This window comes from Carcharodon carcharias, chromosome 9 (assembly GCF_017639515.1).
Source record: "Carcharodon carcharias isolate sCarCar2 chromosome 9, sCarCar2.pri, whole genome shotgun sequence".
NCBI classification, from domain to species: domain Eukaryota; kingdom Metazoa; phylum Chordata; class Chondrichthyes; order Lamniformes; family Lamnidae; genus Carcharodon; species Carcharodon carcharias.
The window spans coordinates 82,241,577-82,254,839 of record NC_054475.1 but is presented as its reverse complement, the minus strand read 5'-3'; the positions used below and the strand labels follow the sequence as shown (position 1 = coordinate 82,254,839).

Genomic DNA, 13,263 nt, shown 5'->3' with positions numbered 1-13,263 from the left:
CATTACAATAGTGACTACATTTCAAAAGGGCCTCAGTGGCTGTAAAGTGCTTTGGAACATCCTGAGGTTGGGAATGGTGCTACATGAATGCATTTTTTTCCTTAGTCAACATATTTGTTGCATGTGAGGAGACACATCCAGCAATGTTTTGCTGTGTTAAATAATAAGGCTGATTCTTTAGCACAATCTAACATCTATAGAAAAATTACTACATTAAAACGGTAATTTTTTTGCTACTTTCATTGAACCAGCTCAGTCAGCAAAACAAGAGAGGATTTACCTGAAAGGACTTCCTTGTCGATAAAGCTGCCTGACTTGCGTGAGGTTGAAGTGCCACTTGCTGGTGAGAAGTTAAAGGTCAGGTCATCTCGAACACACTATTTTTAAAAGAAACAAAATTAATTATCACTGATTCTCAATGAGTGCTGCTAATTTACAAATTTTGTGCACAGAATTTACAATCAGAGTAATACAGCACAGAAGAGGCCATTCAGCCCATTATGAAAGAACTATCCAATTAGTCCCACTCCCCTGATCTTTCCTTAACTTTCTCCTTTTCAATTATTTCTCTAATTCCCTTTTGAAGGCAACCATTGAATCTGCTTCCATTCCCCGATCATAACAGCTCATTGTATTAATTAAATTCTTCCCATTTCCCCCAGCTTCTTTACCAACTACTTTAACCAAGAGATACAGATTTATCGATCACCCTGACAGCTGAAAGTGTTTTAAATTGGGTAATAACATTTTGCGAAGTATTTTTAAAATTAAGGTGGCAAATAGTGAGAGTGTCAACTGTCGGACACCAGGTTAATCTCAGTTTCAAAGCTTTCATTTGACCCTCAACTTCAGCTATATTTTGAAGGGGTCAGTTCCAGATTTGCCCGCCCCTCTGTGTGAAGAATCAGCTCTGAATAGCCTAGCTCTAATGATAAGGTTCAGCCCCTTTGTTCCAGATACCCCCACCAAAGGAAATAGTCTCTCTCTCTCTTTATCCGATCAAAACCTTTACTCATCTTAAATGCCTCAATTAGTTCACAATGAATCTTCCACAGGCAATACAAGCATGGCCTATGCCACCGGTCTTCATCAATCAACCCCATTTGTCCTGCTATCATTCTGAAGCATGCTACTTTGAAACTCATTTACTGCCCTTAAAATCAAACAATCTAATCTGGGGCTAGGGATTTTCCAGTTTTGGTTTGGTAATGAATCATCTTCCACAACAACACTGTTAAGACAACAACCACCAAGATTCTGGCCAGCAAGGAAGGCTTTAGCTAAGACCTGTTAAGGACTTTGACTTTAGTAAGGCGGGTGGGGGAAATTCATGAATCTTTGCTGCACACAGACATTCATGTGCTCATACACACACACAGGCGCTCTCTCACACACACACACACACACACACACACATACACACACACACACACACACACGTGCTCACACACATGCACACACAGGTGCTCACACACAGGCGCTTCACACACACACACAGGCGCTCACACACATGCTCACACACACACACGCTCTCACACGCACACACACGAAAGGATGACGGATTATAGTTATGGGGAAAGGCCCAAGCATTCTTTCTTCCAGAGGACCAGAGAAGGTTAAGGATGAACTGAAGAAAGCTGACAAACAGAGAGTTCCTGAACAAGTGAAGAGGAAAAGATTATTTGCAAATGTAAAGAATGAAGAGGAGTTAGAAATAAAGGGAAAAATTTTGCCACTGGTGAGCAGGGGGCAGGGCCTGCTCGCCAACGCATAAAATGACATGGGATGATATCGGGTGGAACCTCCGACGTCATCCTGCCCCATTTAAATTTTCAGGAAGGTGGGGGCACAGCAAAATCAGCTGCCAGTTGAGGCCATTGACAGGATCATTTAAACAATTAAAAGACCTGCCCATCCAAATGTAAGGTTGGCGGCCAGGAGCCCCAGCAAGGAATAGAAAAAACATGAAACCTTATCTACCGGCGGGATGAGGTTTCATGCAGGGTTTTAAAAATTTGATAAAGTTATTCTGTAAATTATGAACATGTACCATCTCATGTTCACAGGACATTAGTCACATGAGGGGGACAGGTTAGAGATTTTTTTTTCTATTTTTAATATTTTTCAATGTGGAAGCGATCTCCCTGAGGCAGCACTTTGCTTCAGGGAGACGTGCGCTCTTTCGTGAGCATGTGTGAAAGAACGCACTCTCGCTTTTGGGGAATGCCCCACCCCGCCCGCACAGGGAGCGCATAGCACTTCCTGGCAGACATCACGCTGGGCGGGCCTTACTTAGCCCACCCAGGTAAAATGGTGGCAGGCAGGGATTGGCTCCCGGCCCACCAGAGATTGGGTCGGCCCCACCCGCCTGGCAGGCAGAAAATTCTGCCCAATGTGTTTTTGCACAGATGACATAGGAGTGCTTAAGAAGTGGCAATTGAGAGAGAGATTATATAATTTGAATAGATACGTAGTTCCAAAGGAAGAAATAGAATGATATAAGTTGAGGGGAGGAAAATGGGATTAGAGCTGATGAGTTACCACTGGTGACATCCATTGGGGATATCAAGTTGGGTGGGGGTGGGCGATGTGACCTCTGCTCCTCTTTACTGCATGGGTTGTGAGAGATTATGAAAGCCTCCTGCTGTAAAGGTCGAAATAACATATTGACTAGTTAAGGCCATGTAAGGAGTGCTCGTATCACCATCTGTCAGATTGTTAGTCAGCCTGCGAATCCTTCCAGTGCTTCAAACTGCTTTCTATGGGAGAGTATAAAATGCAAGTCTGGTTTAATACTCAAGAGAGGTTGTTCCAACCCAGGTCAATGGTTCCCTTTACATTAGAAAGTTTTAACAAGGTTTCCTTCCCACAAAACCGAGAACACCACTGGATGGCACTGAGGCCCCATGTGCGACGCCACTATGACCCTGGCCCATGGCACTGCAATGCCACTGTGATCCTGGCCCATGGCACTGCCGCGCCACTGCGACCCTGGCCCATGGCACTGCCGCGCCACTGCGACCCTGGCCCATGGCACTGCCGCGCCACTGCGACCCTGGCCCATGGCACTGCCGCGCCACTGCGACCCTGGCCCATGGCACTGCCGAGCCACTGCGACCCTGGCCCATGGCGCTGCTGCGCCACTGAGACCCTGGCCCATGGCACTGCTGCTCCACTGTGACCCTGGCCCATGGCACTGCTGCGCCACTGAGACCCTGGCCCTGCTGCGCCACTGAGACCCTGGCCCATGGCACTGCTGCGCCACTGCGACCCTGGCCCATGGCACTACTGTGCCTCTGAGACCCTGGGTCATGGCATAGCTACATCTCTGTGACTCTGGCTCATGGCACTGCCAAACCTCTGTGACCCTGGCCCATGGCACTGCCACACCACTGCGACCCTGGGTCATGGCATAGCTACATCTCTGTGACCCTGGCCCATGGCACTGCCACACCTCTGTGACCCTGGCCCATGGCACTGCCACACCACTGCGACCATGGGCAAGGGCACTGTCACACCTCTGCGACCCAGGCCCATTTCACTGCCACACCACTGTGACCCTGGCTCATGGCACTGCCACACCTCTGTGACCCTGGCCCATGGCACTGCCACACCACTGCAACCATGGGCAGGGGCACTGCCACATCACTGTGACCCAGGCCCATTTCACTGCCACACCATTGCGACCCTGGCCCATAGTTCTGCCACACCACTGCAACCATGGGCGAGGACACTGCCACACCACTGCGACCCTGGCCCAGGCCACTGCCACACCACTGCGACCCTGGCCCATGGCACTGCCACACCACCGTGACCCTGGCCAGGGACACTGCCACACCACTGCAACCCTGGCTGACGACACTGCCATACCACTGTGACCCTGGCCCATGGCACTGCCACACTACCGTGACCCTGGGCAAGGACACTGCCACACCACTGTGACCCTGGCCCATGGCACTGCCACACCATTGCGAACCGGCCCAAGACACTGCCACACCACCTCGACCCTGGCCCATGGCACTGCCACACCACTGCGACCCTATGCGAGGACACTGCCACACAACCGCGACCCTGGCCTGAGACACTGCCACACAACCGCGACCCTGGCCTGAGGCACTGCCACACCACTGCGACCCTGGCTCAAGATACTGCCACACCACTGCGACCCTGGGTGAGGACACTGCCACACCACTATGATCCTGGCCCATGGCACTGCCACACCACCATGACCCTGGGCGAGGACACTGCCACACCACTGCAACTCTGGGTGATCAAGAGCCGGGTACTCACACTGTTCGAGAAGTTCATGCTGAAAGTAGACAGATCCTTTACAATCAGCCGCTGTACATTTTCAAACAACAGTTTCAGCAATGGCAGATACAGCAGGGTTATCCTTGCTTGCATATTCTGAAATGGAAAGGTTAATTGGTAAAGCATTTAATTAAAAGATCAGAAATCTCTGACACATACTCAGAATTGAGATCCTGGAAGAGGAGAAAAATGAAAGGAAAGAATTTGCATTTGCTTTTACATCCTCGGGGTTGGGAGGGCAGGGGGTTGGTGGGGGGGGGGGGGGGGGGGGGGGGGGTGCTGCTGTGGTGGCGAGGGTAGGTTGGGACTTGGGTCATAAGGTGGGCGGGTGTGGGGGGGTAGTGTACAGGGCAGTCCCGTATTGGTGTAGGAATCCTATGTGGGTCCAGAAGGGTGGGGAATACCATGGGGGTGGGGGTCAGGGTTGCTGGGTTGCTGGCGGAGTCCTGTGGCAGGCGTCTGTCTGGGTCTTTACTATAGTCACCCAGAAGTTAGAAGAGGTTTTAATTCTTCTAACTTTTTCTGGATAAATATTGGGATTTGCGATTTAAATCACCTTTTTGGATGGTTCCCAGTGCTGGGCAATTGCCCAGGGAAAGTTGACGGGCATGGTGGTATTATCACTGTACTAGTATTCCAGACACCCACGGTAATGCTCTGGGGACCTGGGTTCAAATCCCACTATGGCAGATGGTGAAATTTGAATTCAATAAAAATCTGGAACTAAAAGTCTGATGATGACCATGAAACTATTGTCGATGGTCATAAAAACCCATCTGGTTCACTAATGTCCATATTAGGGAAGGAAATCTGCCGTCCTTACCTGGTCTGGCCTACATGTGACTCCAGACCCATAGCAATGTGGTTGACTCTTAGATGCCCTCTAAACAAGGGCAGTTGGGGATGGGCAATAAATGCTGGCCTAGAGCCTGACACCTGAATCCTCTGTAGCCGGCCCACGGTCTCACTGTTCAAACAATGGGTAAGTTGAATGAAAGATGTGCAAGGAGTTACTCCTCCAATCACAGGCCATTTCTCTCCCACATTTTCTGCTGATAGGCTCACTGGCAAGCCAATCAGCAGCAAATTCTGGAGAGAATCAGTCTCTAATCGGAGGAGCAGCGAGCAGGGTGAAGGCGAGTGGCTATTCCTTTGTTTGCAGAGTGTGGATTCTCTCTCGCCCTCCTGCAGAGGTGCTGGGCCCTGTAGAAGCACATGGCCAAGATGGCAGAGTGGGAAGGGAGGCCATGAGGAAAAGCAGGGTCGTACATTTTTTGAAAAATGCCCAAAATAAAATATCAAAATCTGCAAACACACACTGGCTGAGAACATGCAATGAAATCATGCTGCATCCTGATGGTGTTGATCAGCGGATCTCTCCGAGGGTGGAGATCAGGAAGGTTGTGGGAGAGGGTGGAGGTCGGGAAGGTCGTGGGAGAGGGTGGAGGTTGGGAAGGTCCATGGACTGGAAAGCGGCAACATGGTTTGCAGAGCTAGTGGAGGTCAGGAACGCCTGCCAAATAGGAGGGCAGCCTGACTGCGACCTCCTGAGGTAAAGTGTCCAAGCTTCATGGGCATGGGTGGGTAGTGAATGTGTGGTTGTGTGAGGAAGTCTGCATGTGTGTGTGTGTGTGTGTGAGAGAGAGAATCTGTGAAAGAGAGAGAAGGGGGGGGAGTCTGTGTGTGAGTTTGTGTGAGAGAGTGTGTGAGTGAGTCTGTGTGAGTGAGTGTGTGTGGATGTGTGAGTCTGTGCATGTGTGTCTGTGCACGTGTGTGTGAGAGACCCTGTGTACGTGAATGAGTCTGAGAGTGAGAGCCCTCTGTCTGGGAGTGAGCCGGATACACACTCCGCCTTACTCCTCCTCCCTCCCCAAAAATGTATTCACAAAGCAGGCTAGGAGAGGAGGAAAACCCAGGCTGAAGGGCAACCCACTTCTGACCCCAACACCCACAGGGGCCAGTATGGAGTATGTGCCACCAGAGGAAAATACAAGGTCAGTGGTGGTTAAACCCAACACCTTGGCTCAGGCCCAATCCCCACCCATTTCCTGGTGACCAGGACTTGGGGCTCAGTCAGTCTCTTTCTAGCTCTGCTTGTTAAGTGAAAAAGGCAGAAAAAGTTTTTATTGGTGAACTCTGTTGCTTAGTACTTTTTAATGGTCATTTTTATTAATGACTCTTTTTTTGTAATTATCAATATATTGCTTTGACATTGTTTTTTTAAGTTTACGTTTAATGTTATGTGAAACCTTATCTTACTGAAATTCGAATATCAGCCCCTTGAGTGAGAAAAAAATGGAAATGTGGTCCCCCATGTGAAAAGGTTGGACATGCCTGCTTTAGATCAAGTCTATTGATGTTGATAGTAAATGGAATTGAAGTCTGGGGAACAGTGTCACCCACTTTGATAAAAAAAAAATCTTCTATTCTTTGTTTACTCCTTTCTAACCAGTTTCTAATCCACTTTCAATGTTAAGTAGTATGTCATAAATGATCAGCTGTCCTTTTTTACTAAAAGGCAGCTTGATGTTCATTCTTGATCATGCACAATTTAGAATTAGAATTGCTACCTCCTGCTAATTCCATACTTCTTAATCTTCTGTATGAAACCTTATCAAGTCCTTTTTGCAACCTTCCTCTGACATAATTGCTTCTAAATCCCACCCCCCGCCCACCAGTTTATTTCCTGTACTCTGAACAATATATGCAATTTATCCTTTTTGTTCATATTTAATTCTATTTCCTCTTGATGTTTTTGGCCAGTGTAACATCTTGTCCTTTTATCTCCGTCATTCCCCCGTTCTGAACTGGAATTGCTATTGAGAGAATCCCACTGGGTCAGTAATTCCCAATTAACTGCCTCGCTGATTCTAAATTGATTTTAAGCTTAGTGTCCGAGATTGTTCTAAGCTGTCGACAATTTACGATTTACAGAACTGGCAAGTTAACCATATTAGATAGTAGGTCACAGACAGTCTGATTAGTTCAGCTTATGACTCATATGCTCTTAGCTTTAGTGAGGGACTCATCTTTCTGACATGGCCAAATGGCACTGCTATGCCTCTTCTGCGGTTCAGGATTCAGCCACATTGAATGCAGAGTGATGAGTCTGTAGCCGCTCATGTGAATTCCTTGTTCCTCCTGGACCCTCTTCCTGAGTTCAAAACATTCTGGCAGCTCTGACTGGACTCCCTTAGTTTCAGGGGAGCCTCTTGTATATTTAAGTGGTGCACCAATGTCTGGGTTAATGATTAAGACTGAAACGCTGCGAACTGTGGTCAAAAGGGTATAATAAATGTGTATTCCTAATTTATAGTCTAAGTGCCAGAATGATTTGGCAAGAAAGGGTTAATACATTCACTCTGCATCCTAATAGGGAGGTTGGTAGTGTTATATAATCGTCATACAGCACAGAAACAGGCCCATCGTGTCCGTGCCGGCCATCAAGCACCTATCTATTCTAATCCCACTTTCCAGCACTTGGCCCGTAGCCCTGCATGCTTTGGCGTTTCAAGTGTTCATCTAAACATTTCTTAAATGTTGTGAGGGTTCCTGTCTCTACTGCCCCCTCAGGCAGTGTGTTCCAGATTCCAACCACTCTCTGGGTGAAAAAAATTTTCCTCAAATCCCCTCTGAACCTCCTGCCCCTTACCTTAAATCATTATCCCTGGTGATTGACACCTCCGCTAAGGGGAAAAGTTTCTTCCTAGCTATGCTATCTATGCCCCTCACAGTTTTGTATACCTTTATCAGGTTCCCCCCTCAGCCTTCTCTGCTCTAAGGAAAACAACCCTAGCCTATCCAGTCTCTCTTCATAGCTGAAACGCTCCAGCCCAGGCAACATCCTGGTGAATCTCCTCTGCACCCTCTCCAGTGCAATCACATTCTTCCTATAGTGTGGTGACCAAAATTGCACACAACACTGCAGCTGTGGCCAAACGTTTAATACAGCTCCAACATAGCCCCCCTGCTCTTATATTCTATGCCTTGCTAATAATGGCAAGTATCCCATATGCCTTCTTAGCCACCTTATCTACCTATGCTGCTGCCTTCAGGGATCTATGGACATGTGCACCAAGGTCCCTCTGATTCCCTGTACTTCCTAGGGTCCTACCATTCATTGTGTATACCCTTGCTGTGTTAGTCCTCCCAAAATGCATCATTTTAAGACAGTTTGATGAGTCAGATTGCTGGATCCAACACTTCCCAGATGGGAATGTAAGCTTTTAATGAAGAATTAGGCTGAATGAGTGAAAGATTCGTATTTGACTGTCAAGGATTTCTGGGTACCAATCGCAGTGTTCTTCCATATTGGTGACAGATTACCTGACAACATATCCCCCTCTGATCAAACAGGTCGTGTGTATGATCTCACTGGAAGAACTGGATTCACAGTTCAAGGAGCATTGAGGGGCCTATCTTAGTTCAGTCTCTGAACACATGGAATTTGTTTTTGGGGGAAAATGCATCTGGGTGTAAGTTATGATGAGGCAGAGTGTCAAGTGTGGCTCAGTGGGGAGCACTCTTGCCTCTGAGTCAGAGGTTGTGGGTTCAAGTCCCACTCCAGGACTTGAGACCAAAGTTCCAGACTGACACCGCAGCGTAGCACTGTGGAAATGCTGTCTTGTCAGAGGTGCCATTTGCCACTTTTGAGGTTCAGCCTGTACAGGTCCCACCTCCCCCAGAACAAGTCTCAATGTTTCAGGAATCTAAAGCCCTTCCTCCAGTATCATCTCTCCAGCCACACATTTATCTGCTCTATCCTCGTATCTCTGTACTCACTAGTGCGTGGCACTGGGAGTAGTTTGGAGATGGTTACCTCTGAGGTATTACTCTTTGATTTCTTTCCTAGCTCACTAAACTTTTTAAATGTATTCACAGGATGTGGGCTTCGCTGGCTGGGCCAGCATTTATTGTCCATCCCTAGTTGCCCTTGAGAAGGTGGTGGTGAGCTGTCTTCTTGAACCACTGCATCCATGTGGTGTAGGAACACCCACAGTGCTGATTTTGACACAGTGACAGTGAAGGAACAGTGATATATTTCCAAGTCAGGATGGTGTGACTTGGAGGGGAACTTCCAAGTGGTGGTGTTTCCATGTATCTGCTGCCCTTATCTTTCTAGATGGTGGTGGTCGTGGGTTTGGAAGGTGCATTACCTGCATTATCTCACCCCTTTCCGTCCATGTTATTGATGCCAATATGGATAACAGCCATTAACTTGTCACCCTTCTCTCTCAGGATGCTCTCCAACCAATCAGCGATATCCTAGACTGGGGCACCAGGGAGACAATATACCATCCTGGATTCACATCTGTCCACCTAACTATTGAATCTCTTTTCACTATTGTTATTCTTAGCTTTCTCTATAGCTTGTGGCGCCCTGATGCTGTGGACTTGGCCCTGGCTGCATTCTCCAGAAGAGCCACCACCCACACTAGTATTGAGGATTGAATACCAGTTAGAGAGTGAGATTAATTTCAGAGACTCCTGCACTACTTACCTTGTCCTCTTCTGACTATTCATTTCCCCTCTGCCTGCATGTCTTAACCTGCACTATGACTACTGCCAGAAACCTGCTATCCATGTGCTAACCTGCAGCTCGAGCTCCTTTAGCTGATGACACTTCCTGCTCTTGTGGTTTTCCAAGACCTGGAGTTCTCACATGGCACAGGACGTACACAGGATGGCCTTCCCATGCCTCTATTTCTTGCTCTTCTATCTGAATTTATGACATGCCACAGATCTGGACAAAAGGATCTCACCAATTAGCTCCTTCCCTTGTGTTGACGTTGGCTGTCATTTAACCTCCCTCCTGAATGCTTTTGTTTCCTAACCTCCGGGCTCTCCGACATGCAAGACTCAGCTATTGTCACGAAAACAGATTATCTGGTCATTGCCACATTGCATTTGCGGGACCTTCCTATGTGCAAATTGTCTGTTACATTTGCTGCATTACAGTCACTACAGCTTTAAGGTTTTTTGGGGTGTCCTGAGGTGGTGAAAGGTGTGATATTAATTCAGGGTTTTTTTTTTGAAAACATAAGAAATTCAAAGGTTTGTCCAGAATGAACAAACCTTAGTCCTCTAACACTGGGCAGATGTAATTTTAGCAACAGCATATCATGCAAGCTGATTTTTAATTTATAGTTTACAATTTGACATGTAGAAATGAATAAACTGCCCTAATTAGAAGCATTATCACAACAGTGAACAATGACAGGAAAACAATCTCTTTGTTCCTTAAGGCATTCTGATTCCAGCCTGTGACTTACTTACGATGAGTGTAAACTGTCTGCAGGGCAGCTGGATTCAGGTTCCACAGCGACACTTAGTGGTCACAACTTGCAACCAAATCATGACATTTGACAGCAAAAATGAATGGGGAATGTTGACATAGCAATTTACAATGGTAATTATTGACTGAAAGATGTGACACCAAAAAGTGAGCTGTGAACAGAAAGAGCACACCCTGCAGGTGATTTTTAATAGTATTTTAGATAGATAAATAAAAGTGTGACAGTATTTCGAGTAATAACCACATATTGTTCAAAAGACAACATTCCGCAGGGGTCGTTCCCTCCGGGACACCCTGGTCCACTCCTCCATCACCCCCTACACCTCAACCCCCTCCCACGGCACCTTCCCATGCAACCGCAGAAGGTGCAACACCTGCCCTTTCACTTCCCCTCTCCTCACCGTCTAAGGGCCCAAACACTCCTTTCAAGTGAAGCAGCATTTCACTTGCACTTCCCTCAACTTAGTCTACTGCATTCGTTGCTCCCAATGCGGTTTCCTCTACATTGGAGAGACCAAATGCAGACTGGGTGACCTCTTTGCAGAATGCCTTCGGTCTGTCCGCAAGCATTACCCAGACCTCTCTGTCTCTTGCCATTTCAATTCTCCACCCTGCTCTCATGTCCATATGTCCGTCCTTGGCTTGCTGCATTGTCCCAGTGAAGCTCAACGTAAACTGGAGGAACAGCACCTCATCTTCCGACTAGGCACTTTACAGCCTTTCGGACTGAATATTGAGTTCAACAATTTTAGATCATGAACTCTCTCCTCCATCCCCACCCCCTTTCAGATTTTCCCCCTCCTTTTTGTTTTTTCCAATAATTTATATAGGTTTTTCTTTTCCCACCTATTTCCATTATTTTAAGTGTATTTCCATCCATTGTTTTATCTCTACCTTTTGGCCTATTTCGATCCCTTCTCCCACCCCACCCCCACTAGGGCTATCTGTACCTTGCTTGTCCTGCTTTCCACCCTTAATTAGCACATTCCTTTAGATAATATCTCCACCTTCAACACCTCTTTGTCCTTTTGTCTGTAACATCTTTTGGTTATCTCCACCTATCACTGGCCCTCTATCCAGCTTTTCTTGTTTCCCCCCCCCCCCCCCACCTTAAACCAACTTATATTTCGCCTCTTTTCTATTTTTACTTAGTTCTCTTGAAGGGTCATTTGGACTCGACACGTTAACTGTGTTCCTCTCCACAGATGCTGCCAGACCTGCTGAGTTCTTCCAGGTACTTTTGTTTTTGTTTTATCATATACAGGAGGTTTGGCATGCATTTTTGTAACCAACTATCCGCTGCAACTTAAATTGGCACGTAAACCCAGAGTCAGAAAGTGAACTAATCCATGTTATATCTGGAGTTTGCAAGTGAGAACTGTAGCTTCCTTACCATAGTGTAATTACTATCCTCACCCAATGGTTGACTTGAGTGCGCTTTTCTCTATCTGCTGCACGCTGGGTAAATGCCCATTCAATGGCAAGTTGGTCAGTGAAAATAGTTGGTTCTCTCATACCTTGTGTAGGTATCGATCATCAGATGCATGTTTTATCATCAGACTCTTGACAATAGCAATAGCTCCGTGCCGAATGTCCCGTGATTCATTCAGTGCAGCAGCTAATTCCCTCAGGAGAAGTCCGACCAGGAAATGATTCTTGCAGAAGTCATCAGAGAGCGTGCACTCCAACTGCAGATCTACAGAGGAGACAAGCAGGCAAGTCTCTCTTTAAAACAAGGACGGGAAAGGGGGGGGGTGGTAGTTGAGTTAGGAGGTGTATGCTTGTCATGTTTCACTCTGTAAATAAATAATAGACTGAATAAAGATTGCCTTCACTTGTATCCTTCACCAACTGCCTTTCTTCAATATAATGCTTTGTGCTAAAATTAAAAAAAAATTCACTGAACAAATATTGAGTCTCGTGACCTTGTCATGTTCCCAACAACAATGCTGATTTGGAACTGCAGTTCTACAGTATGATGGATGCTGCATTGCGCTAGCATCTAAGTACCACTTTAGAATAAGTGTTGAATGGGAATTGCAACTTTAAGATTCTCAGATCTTGGGGTCCCCAGTATTTTAACATTCCCAAAGCCCTAAAATTCTCAATCTAAAAATCCCAGGAATTTGGGATTGTGGAAAGAAACACTACCGCTAGACAAATTTCAGATTATTGCTAGGAGTAATTAATAAAGCCAACTTTAAAGTTTATGCATGGAGTGCTCTGCCTTCAAATTGTTCCCTTTCCCTCACTATCCTACCCAGCGATACTGCTCAGTGATAGTTAATGATTGGACAGACTTAGCACACTTGGTATGTGTGTGTCCAAGTTTCACTGCTGATGTAAAACCAGCTTCAGATAAAAAACAGTCCCCGCATTTATCATTACCACATAGGCCGATGTGTATGTGATAACCCGAGAGTAACTAAGAGCCATTAAAGAATCTATGGTGCACTCCCTTCATATTGTAGCTTCACCTCTCAGCACACCAAGCCAGCATCAACTAGGCTTGAAGAAGCAGACTCCTATTGTAATATCTACACTTCACTTCATCTCACTGTCTCCTGGCTTGGTCTGTAGTGATTTATATGATTCATTTGTGAGTCAAAGCTGAATAGACCCATCAAGAATTTTAATTCTGGGCCTGTGAATGGGAG

The 13,263-nt window shown here is 46.6% G+C and overlaps 1 protein-coding gene across 3 annotated transcripts in view; it reads right to left on the bottom strand.

Moving 5' to 3' along the window:
* dock11 (dedicator of cytokinesis 11) overlaps positions 1-13,263 on the bottom strand; it is a 274,194-nt gene that overhangs the window by 112,086 nt on the left and 148,845 nt on the right. For all 3 annotated transcript variants that reach the window (XM_041195297.1, XM_041195295.1, XM_041195296.1), the window contains 3 exons: positions 12,124-12,302; positions 4,291-4,407; positions 281-377 (listed from right to left, as the gene is read on the bottom strand). In XM_041195297.1, the coding sequence (XP_041051231.1) occupies positions 281-377; positions 4,291-4,407; positions 12,124-12,302 (393 nt within the window). The remainder of the gene's footprint in view (positions 1-280; positions 378-4,290; positions 4,408-12,123; positions 12,303-13,263) is intronic.